At 51.9% G+C, this 20,540-nt stretch overlaps 8 protein-coding genes across 8 annotated transcripts; 5 read left to right on the top strand and 3 right to left on the bottom strand.

Moving 5' to 3' along the window:
* Positions 1-4,293: 4,293 nt before the first annotated feature.
* BZA05DRAFT_470865 (uncharacterized protein) lies at positions 4,294-6,022 on the top strand. The gene is made up of 6 exons (XM_051487925.1): positions 4,294-4,598; positions 4,662-4,698; positions 4,753-4,820; positions 4,886-5,159; positions 5,213-5,377; positions 5,427-6,022. Exons 1-6 carry the CDS (start codon positions 4,419-4,421, stop codon positions 5,837-5,839), a joined length of 1,137 nt encoding a protein of 378 aa, XP_051343786.1. The 5' UTR covers positions 4,294-4,418; the 3' UTR covers positions 5,840-6,022.
* A 70-nt stretch (positions 6,023-6,092) lies between these two features.
* On the bottom strand, positions 6,093-7,209 carry BZA05DRAFT_428497 (Alpha/beta hydrolase fold-1). Its single transcript, XM_051486096.1, has 3 exons — positions 6,640-7,209; positions 6,404-6,574; positions 6,093-6,351 (listed from the first exon to the last, which is right to left on the bottom strand). The coding sequence occupies exons 1-3, from the start codon at positions 7,051-7,053 to the stop codon at positions 6,154-6,156; spliced, it is 783 nt and encodes a 260-aa protein (XP_051343787.1). The 5' UTR covers positions 7,054-7,209; the 3' UTR covers positions 6,093-6,153.
* A 977-nt stretch (positions 7,210-8,186) lies between these two features.
* BZA05DRAFT_385704 (uncharacterized protein) lies at positions 8,187-10,042 on the bottom strand. The gene is made up of 4 exons (XM_051482435.1): positions 9,510-10,042; positions 9,208-9,450; positions 8,998-9,148; positions 8,187-8,948 (listed from the first exon to the last, which is right to left on the bottom strand). Exons 1-4 carry the CDS (start codon positions 9,835-9,837, stop codon positions 8,672-8,674), a joined length of 999 nt encoding a protein of 332 aa, XP_051343788.1. The 5' UTR covers positions 9,838-10,042; the 3' UTR covers positions 8,187-8,671.
* A 109-nt stretch (positions 10,043-10,151) lies between these two features.
* BZA05DRAFT_385710 (Oligosaccaryltransferase-domain-containing protein) lies at positions 10,152-10,723 on the top strand. The gene is given in 3 exon segments (XM_051482436.1): positions 10,152-10,366; positions 10,425-10,480; positions 10,493-10,723. 1 exon segment carries the CDS (start codon positions 10,205-10,207, stop codon positions 10,361-10,363), a length of 159 nt encoding a protein of 52 aa, XP_051343789.1. The 5' UTR covers positions 10,152-10,204; the 3' UTR covers positions 10,364-10,366; positions 10,425-10,480; positions 10,493-10,723.
* Positions 10,724-12,348, bottom strand: BZA05DRAFT_385712 (HSP20-like chaperone). The gene is made up of 3 exons (XM_051482437.1): positions 11,945-12,348; positions 11,431-11,753; positions 10,724-11,353 (listed from the first exon to the last, which is right to left on the bottom strand). The coding sequence occupies exons 1-3, from the start codon at positions 11,967-11,969 to the stop codon at positions 11,042-11,044; spliced, it is 660 nt and encodes a 219-aa protein (XP_051343790.1). The 5' UTR covers positions 11,970-12,348; the 3' UTR covers positions 10,724-11,041.
* A 127-nt stretch (positions 12,349-12,475) lies between these two features.
* BZA05DRAFT_385714 (Snf7-domain-containing protein) lies at positions 12,476-13,812 on the top strand. Its single transcript, XM_051482438.1, has 2 exons — positions 12,476-12,661; positions 12,727-13,812. The coding sequence occupies exons 1-2, from the start codon at positions 12,614-12,616 to the stop codon at positions 13,336-13,338; spliced, it is 660 nt and encodes a 219-aa protein (XP_051343791.1). The 5' UTR covers positions 12,476-12,613; the 3' UTR covers positions 13,339-13,812.
* A 946-nt stretch (positions 13,813-14,758) lies between these two features.
* On the top strand, positions 14,759-17,167 carry BZA05DRAFT_367796 (putative mRNA export protein mlo3). The gene is made up of 6 exons (XM_051481572.1): positions 14,759-15,269; positions 15,325-15,354; positions 15,947-16,111; positions 16,164-16,216; positions 16,271-16,556; positions 16,641-17,167. The coding sequence occupies exons 1-6, from the start codon at positions 15,018-15,020 to the stop codon at positions 16,728-16,730; spliced, it is 876 nt and encodes a 291-aa protein (XP_051343792.1). The 5' UTR covers positions 14,759-15,017; the 3' UTR covers positions 16,731-17,167.
* A 130-nt stretch (positions 17,168-17,297) lies between these two features.
* On the top strand, positions 17,298-19,862 carry BZA05DRAFT_113608 (UV-endonuclease UvdE-domain-containing protein). The gene is made up of 4 exons (XM_051478604.1): positions 17,298-17,516; positions 17,595-17,974; positions 18,042-18,617; positions 18,676-19,862. Exons 2-4 carry the CDS (start codon positions 17,597-17,599, stop codon positions 19,723-19,725), a joined length of 2,004 nt encoding a protein of 667 aa, XP_051343793.1. The 5' UTR covers positions 17,298-17,516; positions 17,595-17,596; the 3' UTR covers positions 19,726-19,862.
* The last annotated feature ends 678 nt before the right edge of the window (positions 19,863-20,540 follow it).

Below are 20,540 nucleotides of genomic sequence, written 5' to 3' on the forward strand. Positions count from 1 at the left end.
TTTCAAGAATACGCACTGTGCAGTGTGAGTAAGACGGGCTGTACGCAAGCAAACATTCACGACATTCTTATAATATCGATAATCGAATGCAATGATGATTAAACAGAAAGAAAAAACTTCAATTTTCGAAACTTCACTAAAAAGCTGGGTGCTAGGGAAAACTCGTGTTTTAATGTCCCCCTAGTACTCCTCCCCGTAGCCATAGACGCTACTATAGAGATGATCCCACCAGTAGCTTCTATGAATCACGATGAGATGTGATGTTACGATCACAAGTCTTTGGGAGTCCAGCATGAGAGCCACCGGTCGCCAGTCATCCATCTACTATTTATTAATATAGCTCGACTTAGTGGAAGCTTGTTCTAGATGTCACAGGTGTCGAGGGATAGCCCACGTTGCCTGCGCACTCTTCATGTCTAATGTTCGAGTGATAATATCGGGTGATAATATCGAGTCCCCAGCTCCGAAGTTCACAATCATCCGTCCCCGCAGTTACCTAGTGGATTATTAGAGTGTAACTCAGTCCAGGTCGGAATATCCGCACCACTATGCAGAATTTCCCAGGCTTTGGAGGAAAAACCAGAGTCGGATATAACTTTGATGTCGGATCCAGATCATCGGGCATGATTCGCCACTCGGCTTTCGACCGGCACCAATACTAGTTAGTCGGGTAGTTAGTGATCCAGTCCCGCCTGCGTTCCCTAGAAAAAGTAGTCTAGCATCGGCCCGAGGGCTTAGCAGGTTTTCCCCACGGTACATAGGGCTGTAACTACGGTTGAAGCCGTTTTTGTCCGGGGTTCGTATTTTGGTAGCGATGGGAGTGGTCTGGAGTCGGTTCGGTCCGAGAAACATTGGCGTGTCTGAACGCCACTCCAGTCCCTCGGGAATCTACGACATGTGACCTAATTTGGCCGAGGACTGTTCTTTTTTTCTTCTCTCTCTTTGAATTCCTTACCGGAATGCTCTTTCTAATTCCAATTTCCCTTTTCCTCGCTTTCAATCCGATACATAGACGAGGTACATAGGCGAGTATAAAGATAAACGATATCATGCGCGACATCTGCAAAGTCCAGTGGCCAACTATTGGTTATGGGTAGGCATCATGGCAGATCATTCACCTTTACCTGGGTCTACACAGGATGTCGACTGCGAAACGGCTTCTGCCTGCTTGTACCTTTCCCCCCATTCGCCCTCTGGCCTTACCTCCTTCTCTCACTTATATGTATGTTTCCGTCGTTTCGGTCGCTTGATTTAGTAGGGTGATCGTATCGACGATCTTCAGGAACGTGACCCTTTTCCGTTATGGCTTCCGTGATTACCAAACTCTCTTTAAGCAGAGTTATGCACCTATGCATAGGTATAATACTTTCTATATAGGTTAAAGATCATAGGAGAGACACATAGACTACGGCTTTCGTCCGTCTGATCTCGGGATTCCCGAAAACTCAGCTAGTATCATAACCACGCCGGAGTATATAGCACGGATTCGTATTCCAAGCCGGTATTTGCATCTAGCGAATCATCGACTAGCATTTGACTGGGACGGAGGCCCTCCGGCCCTAGTTGCACTTAAAACCATTACGTACTACTAGGGAGTATAGCGCACTTTTACATGTGTATGTACGTCGGGAACGTGGCGCTCGGGAGCGTTGGTCGTATGTTCGACAGAGGATTCCGCAGATAGGTTTCCAAGCAGCGTCAGGCCGCCGGACGAGGTCTGAGGCCGTACTACTATAGTAATTACTGTATCTATGTAGGGGCCGAAGATGCTTCAGGGATGGCATCGTATTATTATTTTTTAGCTATGTACCATAGGAAGTAGACATTTCGATTGGTAGTTACGGTCTGGCTGGGCACACCTTGAGCCGAAACCTCGCGACATTGCATTTTGCTTACCAACACTTGCAGAATATCCCTACACGTACCGAGTGACTGGCATGATTGGTTCGATTTTGACCATACAAACGACATCGCGTCCAACAAAACCCGTGTCTTTTCTTCCCAACTCGAGGGGAGATTGCAATCCGAAGACTGCCACATGACACAGCGATCAAGATCGAAGCAATTGGCAGAGTTCTTTTTTTCACAATTTGGTTTTTTTTTTTTGATATGTAAAAAAAATAAGCGGCTCAAGGCGGGGTGTTAACTTCATGTTGGCCCAGGGCGGTCCCAACCATAGCGCAAACTTGCCGTAACAAGTTCTTCCGCCGTAGATCTGAAGATTACTACTAGATAGTAGTAGGGTGTCTTCCGTGGAAGGAATCTCGGAAGCGGGGATAAGGGCCGTTTTTTTCGTGTGGAGACTGCAAGCGAGGTCTTGATGGACGGCTATGGTCCGCGCGAGTGCGAATCAACCCGAAAATGGGGTGGTGGCTTCACCACTTATCATTCCTCTCGCGGTCCTGTCGAGCCCATGTTTGCTCGCCTTAGGACGGTAGCTATAGTATACCAGACTGGCAATCGCTAGTTAACTACCGATCAAGGTGTTTCTATGCATGTACCGGTATGCATAGTAGAGCACTTATCTGCCGGCTCTGACGGAAGGAAGGACACATCCTTCTGCGACTTCCAATGCATGGGGTCCGTATGCATACATCGTCAGAGATGGCAGGCTTGGCCCTCTACTTATACGGCATGCCGGTATGCCGGCAAACTGTGACGCTGACGCTACACTGCCGGCCGGTACTGCTCTACCTCAGCATCAGGACTTGTGAGTTTCAGTGCTTCAAGAGAAGAAACTGACAACCTCAAGAGTGGCACCAATCAACCAAGATGTGGCCAGTTCCGGTAACGCGGCATGAACTTTCGATCTTGCTTCTCTTCTGTTGTACCAACGTAGGTACCTGACATCGCCTACATACCAACCACCGGGTTTGGCACCACCAGTTTTTTTAATAATTCACAGGATCCAGATCCACGCGGACGGTTGGGGGAGGCGCTACTATAGATAGTACGCCGTTAACTACCTTCCAACAGGAATCGGTTGGACCCCGAGATCACAGCATTCCGTGCCTGACGGAAATCGAGTATGGGAAGGTTTATATCCGTAGTGGTCCCACTTCAGCGCGTATCGCCAGTCGGAAGAGTTATATACCTCGCCAAGTATATATATACCGGCACATTCTGCCGTAGCCTGTAGAAACTTGTGTCTCGAGTAGACGCTCCTTCAACCGTCCATCCGATTGATAAAGTTGAGGGTTTCTGGACGACGTGAGGTGCTTTTGGGAATCCGGGTGTTCCGAATGGCTTTTTTCTTCCTGTTGTCTCTGGGCGGGATTGAGAGTTGGCCTCTTTGATGAGGCGGTTCTGTCTATACGGAACAGCCGAGACAGTTCTCTGCCTATAACCACGGAACGGACGGTGGATTGGTGTTGCTGTGGATCCTGTGGATCCTGATACGAGGAAGCGCTCCACCGGTATTCGAACTACATACGGTTATCAATGAACTGGGGAAGATCATGTTGATCTGCTAGCGCACGACCCTCCTTTTTACGTACACAAGCTGTCAGTGGTAGTTATATCGGAGCTGTCTCCACCCTCCACCCTAAGCCCGGCCACGGACTGAATTTGATCTGGAGGCATTGCTTTCCACGAGTAATTACTACACGACAATGGATGAGGGAACGCGAGCGACTGCTATGGTCGTGGATACGGAGTTCCAGTCAACCACACAGGCTCAGCCTCTTTAATGCTTTGACTCTCGGAGTTGATCTGTAGTCATGGGATTAGGTCAGAGCGATCAGATCTCCCCGAACCAGAAGCGCGGGTTCAGGTTGGGGACTCGGTCCTTTGACGCCAAGCTAGCCATCCGTTATGTGGAAACTGGTATTGCTTCAGCGGGCGCCCACAGGGGCAGGACCTATGTATGTAGGTGGTCATGTCAGCGAAGCGAGCTTATGTGGCGGTCTCTGAATTTTTCCTTCACGGACTGACACCCACCAGGAACGAAAGTTTGGTTGGGGAACACGTGTGTGGTGACTTCAGCGAACGTAGGTTTCAAATATCGATAATGCAACGTGATATTGCAACGAAACTGTAGTGCTAGCATCGGCTTCCATGTCACGGATCGACTCGCTGTGTCGTATCCTGTGGGGCCCGGCCGCGGACGGAGGTACATTACTTTTTCTCGCCGTGACCGCACCAAACCAGGGTAGGTGATCTTGGTGGTGCACATTGTGGGGAGAGGTTCTTCGATTGGATTGGTACGCACTAGGAAGGATGCGGAATATGGCGCCCTACTCCATCAGTTCGTGCGGTGGATTGTCTATAGTATATCTCTACTCCCCCATTCCCCATGGCTGGGATTTACTCCTGAAGGAGTGCGAATCGGATGCAGGAAGTTGACGCCCAAGACAGTGAAAAACCGACGATATCACCATCCCGCACCGGCCACGTCGAGAACCGAATCACGAAACGCGATGAGTACGAATGACACGGCCTCCGAAGTGGACCTCTCGGAGAGTAGACAGGGAGAGCTCAGGACGACGGTTTATTCCATCACGATTTTGGCCGCGGTGTTTGTGGCCTTACGGTTTGCCGCAAGAGTTCAGCGGGGTGCAACGTTTGGAATCGACGATTGGATGCTGGTGGTAGCGCTGGTGAGGATTCGATTGCCGCAGTAGACTGGGACTGGAGACGGATAGTTGCTTACTTGTAAACAGGTGTTTTTGTTCGGTCTTGCTTCTCTGTGCCTACTATGTATGAAGTTATGGGGATTCCTAGAAGTGAAAGTCTGGCTGATATGTTTTACAGTAATACACTATGGAATGGGATTACATGCTGGAGCGCTGAGCCCGTACGAATTGACACAAATCCTGAAGGTATGTACAAGTAATGGCGGTACTCTGGCACATTCTGGACAGTTACTGACAAGGAGTCCAAATAGACATTAGTAGCCCAAGAGGTCTTCTATGTCACCACCAACGGCCTCATCAAGGTCTCCCTCCTTCTAATGTACTGCCGGATCTTTACCTTCGAACGAATCAAGTGGCCGGTGCTAGTATGCGGTTTCCTCGCGGTTGGCTGGAGCGGCTCCATCGTCTTCGTCTCGGTCTTTCAGTGCAACCCCGTACGAAAAGCATGGAATCCTTTCATGCCGGGGGAATGTATCGCGCTTAAGACTGCGTTCATTGCGACGGGTGTGCCGAATATCGTTACAGGTAGTCTCCTCAATCTCTCGCATGGCCGGTGCCGTGTTCTGATACTTTGATAGATATCCTCATTCTTTGCGTGCCTGCACCCTTAGTATGGGGATTAAACACCACCATGCCCCGACGACTATCGCTACTGTTCATCTTCTCGCTCGGCAGCTTCGTAGTCTTCGCCAGCATCTACCGCTTCATCACAATCTTCGACTTCGAGACCTCCGATACCTCCTGTTGGTTCCTCCGTGCCCTCACATCCAACACATACTAACCATACCGCAGGGACTCTAGCCAAAGCCGTAATCTGGTGTCTCGTCGAATGTTCCGCCGGCGTGATCTCCGCGTGTCTCCCGACCCTTCGGCCCCTCATCAAACTGGTGGCCGGCGGCTTCAACAGCACCAACAAAAACTCAGAACAGGCACCAACATATGGTCCCGCACAACTCCACGTCCCGACGATAGGTGGCAGCGGGAATAAATCCAAGCAGCGGCACTTTAAGCGGATAGACGATATGGTCCTGCGGCCGGATTGCAATGAACGCAACGTTACGAGCACCATTGAACGCGGAGAGTTGGGCAGCGCGGGGGGTCACAGCGATGAGATCCCGCTCAATGCGATAGGTGTGAGAACCGATGTCGAATGGAGTGAAAGGAGCTCGATTGGAGTGGCCGACAAAGGGGAGGTGGGTTTGTGATCACTTGGAGAAAATTGGTGTTTGGGGTTTACATTTTAGCGATCGATTTGAGGGGGTTATTTGTTTGTGTTTTGGCCCGTGGGAAATCCGGGTCTTCCCATATAGGGTGGGAATTCTGTATATTTTCTCAGCAGGCGCACTGTAAATATTTCCATGATAGACTTCAAGTAATGATAATAGACGAACCATACTGGCTGACCGATGAATTTTGATAACGCGAGGCGTAAATCTCCTTCACGATCAATAATTTCCACCTAGATTATACATACAGAACAGAACATAAACAACGGCTGGCTACCACATACTCCCAATATCTACAACCGTCCGCCTCTACCCAAAGCAATCGCCTTCTTCTCCATCCCGGTTTTTGCGCCCAACGCAACTCCCTCGACGATCTTGCTAGGTACACTCAAGAACGGGAAATGGCCTGAGCGGATTCTGAACAAAATTGCATCCGGTCCCAACAACGTGGACATATGTTCCTGCACCGGTTGGCTGAGACCCTCGTCGCCCTATCCACACAGTCAGCGGAAGAAAAAGGAAGTGAGAGGGAAGAAAAGCTACCTCGCAGATAATGTACATGCATGGCATGTCGTTCCATGGCTCGTAGGTCACGGGATTGGTGAATGCTCCCCGAGAGGTGTGTGTTTGACGTTTACCCCAGTACTGTTTATCGGCTTCCGGGAGGTCGAAGTAAAACTCAAACGTTTCCGGACCGGTACGGACGTAATCTCCCTGTGTTCATGTTAACCAACTGCGAATTGTCGGCGGCGGGAGGGAGGGGGGTGTAAACTACGTACGTCGATTCTCATCCACGGCAACCATTGACCGCCGAGCATATCCAGCAGGCTCTTGCCCTTCGGAATCGCAAACGCCGTCATAAACACGACCATAACCACGCCACCCTTCTTTCCCGCCTGAGCTCTCTGCACCGCTCCTAAGCCCTCAACCGCACACGCACCCACGCATCCGCCGTACGAGTGACACACAACGACAATGTCCTTCCCCTCGTCTGCGAGCTTCACCAAGCGCGAACGGAAGCTCGCTACGTCGTCGTAAAGTGTCTTGTTTGGTGGCTCTGCGCCGATGGTGGGGTGGGCAAGGGCCTCGGCGGGAAACCCGGCGTCGTTGAAGAGGGATATCACCTTGCCGAAGATGTCCGGGTACATCCACGCACCAGGGGATATCACGACAGTGGGCTTGGTGCTGTGCATTGCGAATTGTGGAGGATATCAATTGCAATTGAATCGATAGGGAGTGTCTTTTTTCCGGGGATGATGATGGGGCAACATCACACTTATGGGGGAAGTTATAAATCCGATTCTCTCCCCCATCATTGCGTTGAGCCGAAGCACGCTGCATGCTGCATGCGTTTATGTGGGCGGCCAAGAGAACCGGTCTAAAATCCTCAAGGAACGTACATACCACCGCCCCACCTCGGACGCGGAATCGGATCATGTTGGGACTTCGGTTGTAATAGTTAGAGGAATCGTGGCATTTTCCAGGGTGTTGTTTGGACCAGGTTTAGGTACGAACCACGCTTGCCGTGAGCAGAAGGTTGAGCTACAAGGAAACCCCAAGGCAAGCGAGTGAAATATCATGTCTGACCAGGCGATTCGGAGATTCCTGCAAGGCATGTGCACGAAGCTTGTAGTCTCGCTCGGCAGGCCCCGGCTGCGGTGTACTGCATCTACCATCCACCCGATGATTTAGATGACTTCCCCTGGGCTAGAATACGATGCCATAGTTTCCCGGAGTTCCACTTACCCACAATGCAGTGACGCCGCGTGAGTGCGTAACGGCTGTTCGGTTTCTCAAGACGAGGTACTGGGTGGTGGAAGTGGTGTTTCCGACGCGCAGTAAGCGCCCCGACATTAATTCAGGTACATGATTTCAAGTAGAGTGAACCCAACTGTCTGCGTAGGATCCACTTCTCTGGAAGCCAGGAGTTTGAATAGGTAGTTCGGTGTAAATGCGGTGGAGACGTTTTTCGGATGATGGAACAAAAAGGAAAGGTAGAATCGCTTGGGTGATTTTTGCTTGTTCTTCGGAGCCTATCAGATCCAGAGACATCTTATTTCTGTCCAAGAGTCCGCCCCCGCGGTAAAAAGTAAGAGCCGGGTGCGGTAACGGCAGTAGGTAGGATAGGTTCTGCGAATGTCACTCACTGTGGGCGCTGCTGTATTCTTGACCGCGGACATAGTTCCCGGACAGGTAGTAACGAACTGTACGGTAGTGGTGTTTTTACCTGTACCTGAATAGAGCGAGCAGAAGAGGTAATTTAGTTTGGTTCGCCATAGTTTGGGAAAGACCATATGCGAGATAAATTAATGTTCCCCCATTGGTTCCCGGTCAGATAACAGCAGATATTAAGATCGCCGCTCACGCGGTTACCCATAGCCGCAGCTTGTATTGCCACAAAGTGCGATATCTTACAACCTTAACCGCCGAAATCTTCTACATATCTGACGAAGAGGGTCATTTCAACTTTAATGGCAACATTAAAATTCAACATCGAATTGAGCAAGCAAGCGAGTGAATCCGCAGTCTCCCTTCCTCCCCCCTCCGCCACATACATACACCACACCTCCTCATCATCAGTTTGTTCGTTCATATGTTCATCACCCACAATCCCCAACCAGCCCATGGACAAAAAGAAAAGTTTTGGGTTCCAAATCACATCAACTCCCCTTCCTTAAGTAATGTACGATCCCACCCAAAAGCGCAGCAAAACTAAAGGAAAAAGAAAGAAAGAAGACGCAACCTTTAAAATTGCAAAAAACCCAGCATGATAAACACCACACAGCATACACCAATTTTGTTGTTTTGAGTTTACGTGGTACCGTAATGCTTGAGCTGTACCTCGTCGTCATCTCCTTCTAGCCTCTTGGTCTCTGCTCGGAGTGCGGTGAGATCGAAATCAGCGTCGTCGTCTTCGCTCTCGTCTTCGCTCTCGTTCTGCCAGTCGCCCTTCTCGAACATGGCTCTTCCAGTGGCTTCCTTGGCAAGGCGAGCCTCCTCCTCGACTTCCTTCTTGGATTTGCGCTCCGCTTTCCACTTGTTGAAGCTCTCCTCGGTGACGGGGGTTCCACCTCCGGTGAGCTCGGCTCTGCAAAACGGGTTAGTGGCGAGTGGCCAGGGAGAATCGAAGGACATACCGTCGGGCTTCCAAAAAGTCCTCAAGTGTAAGAGTGGCCATCGGTGACTTGTCCATGAGCGCCTTCTCCGCCGCTCTCTGCTCTTTGGTCTTCAAGACGAAGCCTGGGGGCAGCGAGTGCTTGTACATACACTCGTCACCACCATTCGGACCTACACTCTCAACCATCAGTATCCACCCACGATAATTGGTGCTAGTCGGGACGATATACAAGTCCAGAACCATCCGTACTTCTGGTTCTCCACAGCTTCGATGAAGAACTTGCAGACCTTGTCGGTAGTAGTCTTTGGGTTTCCGTGCTTGCTGTTAACGACCTCTCGCAGTTTCGCCTCGTCCCAGTTCTCCATAGAGTCCTCCTTCTTGGTGACATCCTTCCCTCTCGCGTCTTCGTAGAGGTTCTTCCTCTCCTGTTTCCGCTCCACCGCCGGATCGTGGGAGAATTTACACTTCTTGCCTGTCTTTAATCAGCACACCTCAACGACCCTACATCCCACGTCAAGTTGGTAAACTCACCCTTTTCACACCCTCCCTTCTTGAAGAACACACACAGCACAGTCTTGGGATCAACCCCAAAGGGAACCTTTTGGACCTGAACGGGTTTAAACAATTCCGCAGTCTCGCGCTTCGCATCCTCAGCAGCCCTCTTCTCCGCCTCCTTCCGCTCCTTCTCCTCACGCTTCCGCTTCTCCTCCATAGTACCGGCTGCTGCTGCCTGCGTCTGGAACTTATGTATCTCCTTCTGCGCCTTTCCTCCCTTCTTGTTTTTCATTCCGAAGGCCTTGTCAGCGACCACCTTGGTGGTCGACGGCTTCGCGCCGCCCTTGGGCTGTTTTGGAGGCATTGTGTCGTGTGCGTGTGGACAAAGAAGGTGTGGTGCGGGTGTGTATATCTATCTTTAGAGGATACTGTCAGCTTGGTCGTCCCAATTGATAGTAGGAGATGTACTCAAAGAACTCACGGCTTCAACTTCTTCACTTCACTTAACTTCACCGGTGGGGTGTAGACTGCGGTTTCGTGCAGTCCCCCTAGCGGTCGGCGGGGCAAGTTTCGCCCTTCTTGGCGTGCTGCATTCTATCCGAGTACCACGTAGCCGTCATCCTGGCCCTGCGGCAGGCAACTCACGTAACCACCCCAGCTTCTTAACACCTATCAACACCTTACGCAACGCAACACAACACCTCGAACAAACAACACAACAGAAAGCAACAATGATCACCGACAAAGAGCTCAACTCCCTCGCAATCTTCCTCGGAACCCTCACAATGTCACTCATTGTGCTGTACCACTTCCTGTCGGTCAATTCCGACAAGAACAGCAGCAGAAAGAAGCTCGAGGGTGCGCCAGTATCCGTAGTTGTTGCAAAATAACTGGTATGTCGGACTGAGCTGCTGGAGGTGAAGGATGTAGAGGCTAACTGGACATCCTTAGGTGCGACGCTCAATACACGCGTGTTTATTATTACCGGTTATGTACGATATTTGGGCAGCGGGAGTGGAAGCGGGAGTGGAAGCGGGAGTGGAAGCGGAAGCTTGAAGTTTCCAGACGGAAAAAGACAGCTAGGAGGGAGTAATTCTGGCTGGCTGGATGGGTAGATTTTGAGCTCGGTGTTGGTTTCTGGGAGTCATTGGCACGGGTCTGGTCTTTCTGATACCTTTTGTTTGCCTGTCTATCCCACCATCATTCACATGCAATGGTTGCGGACACACACACAGACACTCGACGCTGGAACAGCAACTCGACGTTTTTCATTCTTCGTGCTTGCGGGAAAAAAAAAGATTCAAAAAGGAAACCCAGAAATCCATCGATTTAGAAGGTGCAGGACAATATGCTTGAAAGAAACCCGCACTACGCCTTTCGCCATAGCTCAGTAGACTTACAACACGCCCGCGACGATCTAGTTCACCTCCTCAATCTTCTTTGAGGCAGGGACACTAGCGTCCATCTCGATGGCGGTCTCCTCCTGCTCAGTGACTTCCTTCTGCTGATCCTTAGGAATGGCCTCGAGCTCGGGCATGTCCTCCTATTGAACCATTAGCTCACGCACTTCACGATTCATTCGGGAGGGAATTTCGTACGTCGTCGTCGTCGCCACCCGGAACGCCGCCCATTCCCTGCATCATGCTGGCCATGTCCATGCCTCCCATTCCGCCGGCACCGCCCATACCCTGCATCATGCTCGCCATGTCCATGCCTCCCATACCGCCGGCACCGCCCTGACCACCCATCATCTTGGCGAAGTCAAGACCGCCCATACCGCCACCCATGCCGCCCATGCCACCGTCCATGTCGCCGTCCATGTCGTTGCCGGCGGGGATGGCGGGCTCCTCAGCCTCATCCTGCTCATCCTCATCGACCCACTACAGCGAATGCCAATCAGCACGGGAATCATCACACTACCACCGCAACGGGCAGATAGACAGGAAGGATCACAAACCTTGTTGAAGTCGGTCTTGATGAACTGCAGCTTCTTGGGCTCCTTCGCGAGTCTCGGCCAGAACTCAGCCTTGATCTCCTTCTTCCGCAGAACGAACTCGACACCGCGGCCAGAGTGATGGGTCTTGGAGAGCTTCTCGTCGATCTCGGCGTAGAACTCGAGGTCGAGGGCGTACTTCCTCCACTTGTTCTCGCCGGAGAAGCTGAGCTTGGTGGCTGTGAGCTCAACCTTCAAAGAGTCCTTGGGAATGTCGGCCGCCGTTATGGTCAGATAGACGACGTTCTTCTCATCGTCGTCGATAGAAGAGCGCTGGGCCCAAAGGACTGAGGCGCAGGTCGTGTTAGCTGTGCGTCTCGGAAAATGATAGGATTGGATGAAGATGCTGCGTGTCAATGGGGCAGGCGGGATATGTGCGGTTGAAACGGGCAGTTCAATACAGCGACATCGCAGAGACGGGACAAGGATCGGGAATCGACAGGACCGCGGGGTAGGAGATTTGGATTGGGGAACGTACCTTCGGGAGTAACTGGTGCAGACATATTTGTAAAGGTAAGGATGTGGAGTTTATGTTATGTCGTTGTAGGCGGCGATGGGGATTGTTGATTACGGGGGGATGGTGGGTTTGTGTAGGAGTAGGTAGGAAGGAGGTGTGGGCGAGAAGAAGATGGGAAGAACAATGCTTTGCTTAGTTGATTTGGGGTTGGTGTATTCCTTCAGTTCGGTGGGGCAGGCAGAGAGGAGTAACTAGCGGGCGGATCCGTCGCTGAACCTGCGTCACAGCAGAAGAAGCGCAGCGAAACTTATAGAACATTCCATCTAAAATGCACCGAAAATCAAGGTGATGATTGATCAAGGAAGCATCTGTCGAACCAGTGGATTTCGACTATTAAAACCTGCACCCTTTGTTCTCTCGCATTCATCCCGCGCGGGGTATAATTTGCCAAAAACAGAACATCGCGGGGCATGCCGTAACCAATGGCCGGGGGTGACCCACGATGAGTGGTTACCCTCTCGAGCCCTCTTCCATGGAGCTCGAGTACCAAGCTCATCTCTCGCAAGCTGCGCCTATCTGGACCAAGCTTAAACCGATACCACCCTCCTCGGAGAACTAGTACAATTCAAACGGTGCCTCTACAACCCCTCCTCTCTTCCCCGACAGACCCGAAACTATATATCTACAGTCATGGAGTCCATCAAAGCCATGTTCTGGAAGCCTGATCCAGCAGCCCAAGTACCGCCTCCCTCCTCCTCATCCTCTTCCTCCTTGTCGCATAAGGACTCACACACACACTCCAGCTCCGCAAATGCGACCAACTGATCCGCAAAAACACGCGCGAGCTGGACCGCCACATCCGCGACCTCAAACTCCTCGAGACGAAGACACGGAGCCTCATCATCCAAGCCTCGAAGTCGCGCCATAACGCGGCCCAGCAGACACGCATGCTCGCCGTCGAACTCGTGCGGATCCGTCGACAATCCACGCGTCTTGCTACGTCCCGTGCCCAACTGCAGTCGGTCATGATGCAGGTCAAAGAGGCATTCTCGGTGCGGAAGATTGAGGGCTCGATCCGCGCGAGTACTTCGGTCATGAAGGATGTGAACTCCCTCATCCGTCTGCCGGAGCTCACGGGCACCATGCGGGAGTTGAGTATGGAGCTGGTTAAGGCAGGGATCATAGAGGAGATGTTGGATGATACTCTTCCTGCCGAACAGGACTTCGATATGGACGAGGAGGTAGAGGGTGAGGTGGATAAGGTGTTAAGCGAGATCATGGCCGGCAAGCTGCAGAAGACTGGCGAGGTGCCTAGCACGCCCCTCACTGAGCCGGAGGTCGAGCCCGAGCAATTGGAGGAGGACGAAGCTGGTCTGGAGGATATGAGGCAGAGGTTGGCAATCCTGAAAAGCTAAGGGTATGAGTCGGCTGGAGTCTTGTTGCGTTGGTATCGGCGCGTTGGGTGCGGGCTTACGCGTTTATGGGTTCCTTTACTTGCTGCGTATACTACATTTCGTCTGTTGCTTTCTTTATGGCTCTAATGTTTCCCTTTATCCGCGTGTGTGGTCCATTTGCGTTATACTGTCGCCGTCTATACAATTCATGACATTTACATGCACATCTGCTGTCTCCGGGCCGCGAAGTCATGATAAAGGTCGAGTACATGTACACGCTGTGTATGTTGTGTTGTAGCCCCAGGTGCATGTACGGCGGACGAACAGCGAGAGACAGGTGGACTTGTCTAACGGGATTTCTGTCAGCAGGTGTCTCTTCACGATCGTTTATGCATTTCGTCCTCTTTTGCTGCTGCTAACTACAATCTTCAGCAATCTATGTATCTTCTGGCTAGCCGAAGGTTTCTTTCTCGCACTAGTATCGCAGCTGCGAAGACAGCGACTGGTTCACCTGGGACACGTCACACGTATAGAAAGGTGTGATATTTCACCGAAATATTGTCTGTCGTGAACTATCCTAACCCTCCTCGCTTTGACTGGGAGGTTCACCGTATGAGTGGAGAGTGATTGAATACTTGAAACTGGTCTACCCGAATGCTCTGTTCTACGCCCTGTGCTTTTCGTTTGGTTAATGGGGGATTAGACGAGAGTTCTCGTCTGAAGAGAGGTCGGAGTGCTGACTGCAATATCTCTCCACCTTCTATGATCTGTTTTGTGACGGAACTCCGCGCCCCGTTCTAAGCAAGATCTAGGTGTTCGGCTTCATCCTAGATCTGAAGCAACGGGTTCTATGAAGTGTGCTACCCCTGATGGAAGATTCTCTTGAGCTCAAACCATCAAGCTAGGTTCCGAGTATGCACAATGACGCCATTGGTTGGTCTGTGTCCAGTTCGCCAACTGCTCGCCAGTGATAGCAAGAGATCAAGCACCGCCACATCTCACCGCGGCTGTGTCTCGAGTGATGCCTCGAGATGCGTCCAGAAGATAGAGAACAATCCACTGACACTGCACCAATATGCCCCAACGTACGTGCCGTCACAAGTTTTAGAATATACATTCAATACGGTAGTGCGCACCCTTCAAGGTAGAGTTGCAAATCATGGGTCCAGAGCTTCCACGTTAAGCACCGTGGGGTGGAAGAGGGAGACGAAGCTTCAACTGAAGTGCTATGCCTATGCGCATCTGTGAAGCACTCTTGGTTTCCCCCGCAACTAGTGCCGATATACCTGCGTAGGATATGCTCACTCGCTGGAGCTCTCGTTGTCTAGTTGTTTCAATTGCAGTTTAGGGCTTGGCTTTGCGCGAAATGTGGCGGAGCCCTAGGACGACAACAAACGCTGACGCTGCACTAGCCTTCAAGCAGCGAAATCACACTAGCGCCACTCCCTTAACCTCAACTCCCCCTTCCAACTCTCCCTTCCTCCTTCTCATCACAACAACCACCGCGCGACAACAAGAACCTTTGACAACTCCCTCACCAACGACCTCGCGAAATAATAAGTTCCTTCACAACTCCTCTAACTACCACATCCTACTTCCCGCTCCGAACCATCCTTATCTTCCTCGGTCGCGTCTTCGTTGCCACTCATCCTATCAATATAACACATTCTCGCATTCCTTCACTCCCACGATCATAAGCAATGGCTTCCAACCTTGACCGTTCGCTCGACGAGATCCTCGCTACCCGCCCTCGTGGTGCCGGTCGCCGTGGAGGCAAGCCGGCCGCAGCTGCTGTCGTCGGTGGTGTTCGCAAGCGCTCTTCCAGAGTTGCTGCGCAGAAGGCGAACGCTTCTATCGTCACCCCCACCAATCCCACCACCACCAGAGCTAAGGGCATTCCCACTGGACCCTCTGGCAAGGTTTCGGCCTCTAAAATCATTGTCTCGAACCTGGTATGTCGTCCTGTTTACTTTCCTGCGACGCGACAGTTTCTAACAGTCTTCACAGCCTTTCGATGTTTCGGAGCAGATGATTAAGGTACGTCGCTTGTACGACTGAGTCATGCCAAGCATGTCTCGAGGAGACGAGAACGCGTACATTTGCAGAACGGAATCGAGAGCCATAAAGCAAGTTTTTGATGCAAAGTGTTGCCGCGAAGGCAACCCTCCTGTCGATGATCTACGCCAGCGTTCGAGTTATTCACGCGCGTTACGACATGTCGTAACATGGCACGATCTGGCACGCGCCCTTGGGCACATGTCATGATGCCGACCGTTTGGTTCACCCTTGAGGATCGAGATGACCTCTATCGACTTGGATTCGGTTTGGGATCACATCGAGAGGGCGGTGGACCATCGCGGAGTGGTTTCACCGGTTGCTTTACGGACGGGCGCCAGAGGGATCGCAGCAGAATCTATCCGATAATCGCCTGATGCTTCACGATTGCATCATGTGGTATATCTAGGGAAGGCTCATTCGCTTGGATTCTGCAGGCTCCCTTTGGGCCCATGGCTAATCATAGAATCCACCCTTGCTTCCGTTCTCGTCTCCTCATGAAGGCGATTTTCGGAAATTGGAGCTATCGAATGTTGTGGACGATTTTCTAACGCAGCTTTTTTACTTCTTAAAGGAATACTTCCAGTCGGTCGTTGGACCGATCCGGCGCGCTACTCTCACCTATGGACCCACTGGACAGTCTCGCGGTGTCGCCACCGTCGAATTCCACAAGTCTGAGCACGCCACCCTTGCTGCTCAAAAGTACAACGGTGTCGAGGTTGACAGCAGGCCCATGAAGGTTAGTAGCATAGTTGTTATGATTTATGGGTTCTAACTGATTGAATATGCAGGTTGAATTGGTCGTTGACCCCAATGCTCCCGCCAGCTTTGCCGATCGCGTTGGGTATGTCCCAGATCTTCGACCATGTCCTATCGCACAACACTGACACGTATTTAGTGCGCCCAACAAGATTGCTGCAGCTAGGCCTAGGGCTGATGCTAGGCCCAAGACGACCCCCAAGCCTGTCGTCTCTACTGCTCGTGGACGCGGAACCGCTCGTGGCAACAAGACCGCCGGTGCTCGTGGTGGTGTCGGACGTGCTGGTAGTGGTCGCTCCAAGCCCAAGACTGCCGAGCAGCTTGACCAGGAGATGGCCGACTACTTCGGTGGTAACGAGACTGCCTCTGCTGCACCCGTCGCGGTTGTCAACGGAGGAGATGGCATGGATGATGATGCTGTTTTGGTTGGTACACCTTGATTTTCTGACCTTTGAAATCCGGATCGGTCTTGCGGATCATTTGATGCGGCTGATAACGGCGTCTGGAAGTCGGAAACCTCTTCCACAAACAAGACACTGGCTCCGTCGCCGATCCGGACCGCTTCTGGACCAGCTACACTGTGGGGAATAGTAAGCTGATTAGGACCTTTATCGTGCAACAGTAAACGGACACCTCACACAAGCGAATGAAGAGCCAACCTGTCGATAAAACGAAAATACTGTACCAAAGGGGAATACTGGGCTATCACGAATGGATGGGCACGGGGGCATATGATTTTCGGACAGGGAAATCATCTTCATACTATACTGTTTCTTTTTTTCTATGTCTTCGGGTTGGGAATCTCATGACTTGTACTTTTTCTATTCTTTTGTTCTACTGTGTGTTGGTTTTGCTTTTTTTTGATTCTGATTCTCGAATGGGGAGCGGTGCTTGGTTGCGTTTGGGTATCAGTTGGGCAGAATAGCATTTCTGTAATGTTGATGAGTGAGCGCGAGATACATCTGGGTTGGATGTCGTCTGAATCGAGTGGGGCCATAGCGCCTTTCCTTGTGAACGAACCAAAAGCCATCATCATGACGTCCATCTAGTTCCAATGTTAGTGTCATCGATCGAGTGCGGAGGATCTACTTGGTCATGATCTGCCGCTCAGATCGTGCAGATACCCCTACCTCTTACCCCCTTCCACCTTCCCGCCTCTGCATTTACTTTACTTTATTTCACCTCGTCGTACATACCAAAGTTGTACTCCTTTATTCCTCGTCTCCTTCGTATACACTCTATCTACTCTACTTATCGATGGAATGATCTTTCGACTGTTACACGTACCGTCGACCACAACAGTTTCGAGGATATTGTCACAATCACCGGTGTTTTGCCACAGCCTCAGTAATTTTTGGATATCACGATTGAAAGCCCGAACACAGGTTAGACGGTTTCAATGTGTGTATTTTTGTGGAAGCTTCGGGTGGGGTTGTAGGGAGGGAATGCTAATGGTGTGGTAGATATGCCGCCGAAACGCAAAGCCGCCGCTGCAGTCGTCGCTGCTGTGATCGAGAGCGACGTGAGTGAGGGTGGTGAGGGTGGTGATAGCGATGGGTTTGTTCCTGAGGAATCGGAGTCGGAGGACTCTCAGCCAGAAATGGAGGTGGAGGTGGACGGGGGGAAGAACGTGAAGCCTAAGGGCAAGGCTACAAAGAAGAAGGCACCGAAGGCGGCGAAGGAGAATGGGGACGGTGAAGGTGAAGGAGAGGAGAAGAAGAAACCAGCAGCCAAACGGAAGCCTGTGAAGAAGGAGCCAGAAGAGGACGACGAGCCCCGTGTTAGGGCGCCGGAGTTTAATAGCTCCTACGTGCCTATTCCGTTCAAGGGACGGATAGGATATGTGAGACACCACTCTCGCTACCTAAGGAATCATCGGATACACATATGCTGATACGGTGTCTGTCTAGGCGTGTCTGAATACCTACCTCCGCACTAGCGTTCCGCCCGTCTTCTGCTCGCGCACATGTCGTATCGAAACGATTCTCAAGCAGGGAGAATGGACGACAGCGGGACTTCCGTTCGTGCAATCCCTCGCCCTCCAGAACGCAAAGGACCTGTCCACCCTGATCCGCTGGAACGAGAAATACAAAATCCGCTTCCTTCGTATCTCCTCCGAGATGTTTCCCTTCGCGTCGCACGCAAAGTACGGCTACAACCTCGATTTCGCCCGAGAGACACTGGGCGAGGCCGGGAAGCTCGCAATGAAGTTTGGTCATAGACTTACGACGCATCCGGGGCAGTTCACGCAGCTGGGGAGTCCTAGGCCCGAGGTTATCAAGGCTAGCAAGAAGGATTTGGAGTATCACTCGCAGCTACTGAGCGGGCTGGGAATGGAGGGGCAGGCAGACAAAGACGCAGTGATGATCCTGCATATGGGCGGTATGTTTGGGGACAAAGGGGAGACGCTCGACAGATTTAGAAAGAACTATGCGGGATTGAGTGAGGATGTTAAAGCCCGCCTGGTGCTCGAAAACGACGATGTGGTATGTATATCCCCCTCCCGCCGCCGCCCTCGGAATTGGAACGTGGCTGAAAACACAGATCTGGTCTGTGCACGACCTCCTCCCGATCTGCGAGGAACTCAACATCCCGCTCGTCCTCGATTACCACCACAACAACATAATCCACGACGAGTCGATGCGGGCGGGGACCGAGGACATCCAGCAGTTCTTCCCACGGATCAAGGCTACGTGGACGCGCAAGGGCATCACGCAGAAGCAGCACTACTCCGAGCCCTGCGAGGGATCCGTCACCGGCCGCGAAATGCGGAAACACTCCCCTAGAGTCCTTAACCTTCCGCCGTGCGACGATACGATGGACCTCATGATCGAGGCGAAGGATAAAGAGCAGGCCGTGTTTGAGCTGTACAGGAGGTATGGGATTGAGGACGGCGGAGGGGCGAAGGAGGTCGCGCCGCATGAGAGGAGTGATGATAATAGACCGCCGAAGAAGGGCGAGGCGGAGAGGGAGGAGGTGCCGGAGGAGGAGCTGGGAATGGGTGGACCCGAGGGAAGGGTGTATTGGCCGCTTGGGAAGGAGGAGTGGCTGACACCAAGGAAGAGGGTGCTGAAGAAGAAAGAGGTTGAAGATTTGGAGGATGGGGCGCCGGTGAAGAGTACGAGGGGAAAGAAGGTTAAGAAGGAGGAGAACCACGATAAAGAAGCTATGAAGGAGGAGGATAATGGTGAAGAAGCGCCGGAACCGATGCCGACAAAGAAAGCCAGGCGGAAGAACGGCGTTAAGAAGGAGGATGATGGCGAAGAAGCGCCGGAACCTATGCCAGCAAAGAAAGCCAGGCGGAAGAACGGCGTCAAGAAGGAAATTGACGGCGAACAGCAGTCGACAGCACCACCACCAGCAAAAAAGTCCAAGCGCGCCGCAGGCCCATCCAAGTCCATTACATCGACCTCTACCCTCATCACACTGCCATACACAAACGAAAAACCCAGGCGTGGAAGATCCGCGAAGGAAATTGTGCACCCGCCTCCCCCAACATCACTGATGGATCCGGAGTCGTCGGGGCTTAGTGATCTCGATATTATGGACACGGAGGATGTGGCGGTCGTGGTGGGGGAGGAGGGGGATGTATAGATGGTGAAGGGAGGAGGGACAAAAGGATGTTGTACGATAGTTGGGTTACATACATACTAAGTTTAATAAGAGTGGAATTGACTTGTACCTATCTTGGCCGGATAGGATCACAAATGGGGGTATATATTCCGAAGAACGAGAAACCTCCACTACGAGAACCCTCGGCATTGCGAAATTGCAGAGGAAGTCACGAGTCATCACTCATCCTCTCACTTCATCTTGGATCACCCGACTGCCTGAAAACTGTGGCCAATCTAGGTCCCTGGAAACCTTGTTAGACCATCGGGGATTTTCTGGCGGGCAACGATATGGCCGAAGGGGTCCCGGAGGTCGCTGGTCGCTGGGGGAAAGACGTGGCGGGCGGGAGTTGGGCGGAGGGCAGGGGCGGAACCATAAAAGGCCTGCTGCGGACTGATTGAGGACGGGCCGTGGACATGCAGACGGCGTGTATACCTATCTTACCGTGTATATACCGCTACGATCCGGATAGTTAGCTATTACTTATGTCGCAAGCACTCACTCAATCAACGACCAAATCCCCCCAAAAATAAAATAAAATAAGGCCATGTAGGACTTTTCTGCTACCGTCTTCTCCTTCTACCTTCTCGGGGAGGGGAGGGGAAGCTGTGTCAAAAAACGCCGGCTCCAGTGCGGCGCATTCAGTGCACTTTCCATGTGCCATGTGCCAAGTGTGATTCCTTCGATCTCGGATCGTATCGGATCGGATCCGTTTGATCATTGACGGGCCTCAGCCCGAGCCCGAGCTCTGTCTGTCGGATCACGCCGGGCAGCGGTCACTTGACGGGTACATACCG

The sequence above is a fragment of the Tricharina praecox genome (assembly GCF_024521635.1).
Source record: "Tricharina praecox strain CBS 144465 chromosome Unknown BZA05scaffold_2, whole genome shotgun sequence".
NCBI classification, from domain to species: domain Eukaryota; kingdom Fungi; phylum Ascomycota; class Pezizomycetes; order Pezizales; family Pyronemataceae; genus Tricharina; species Tricharina praecox.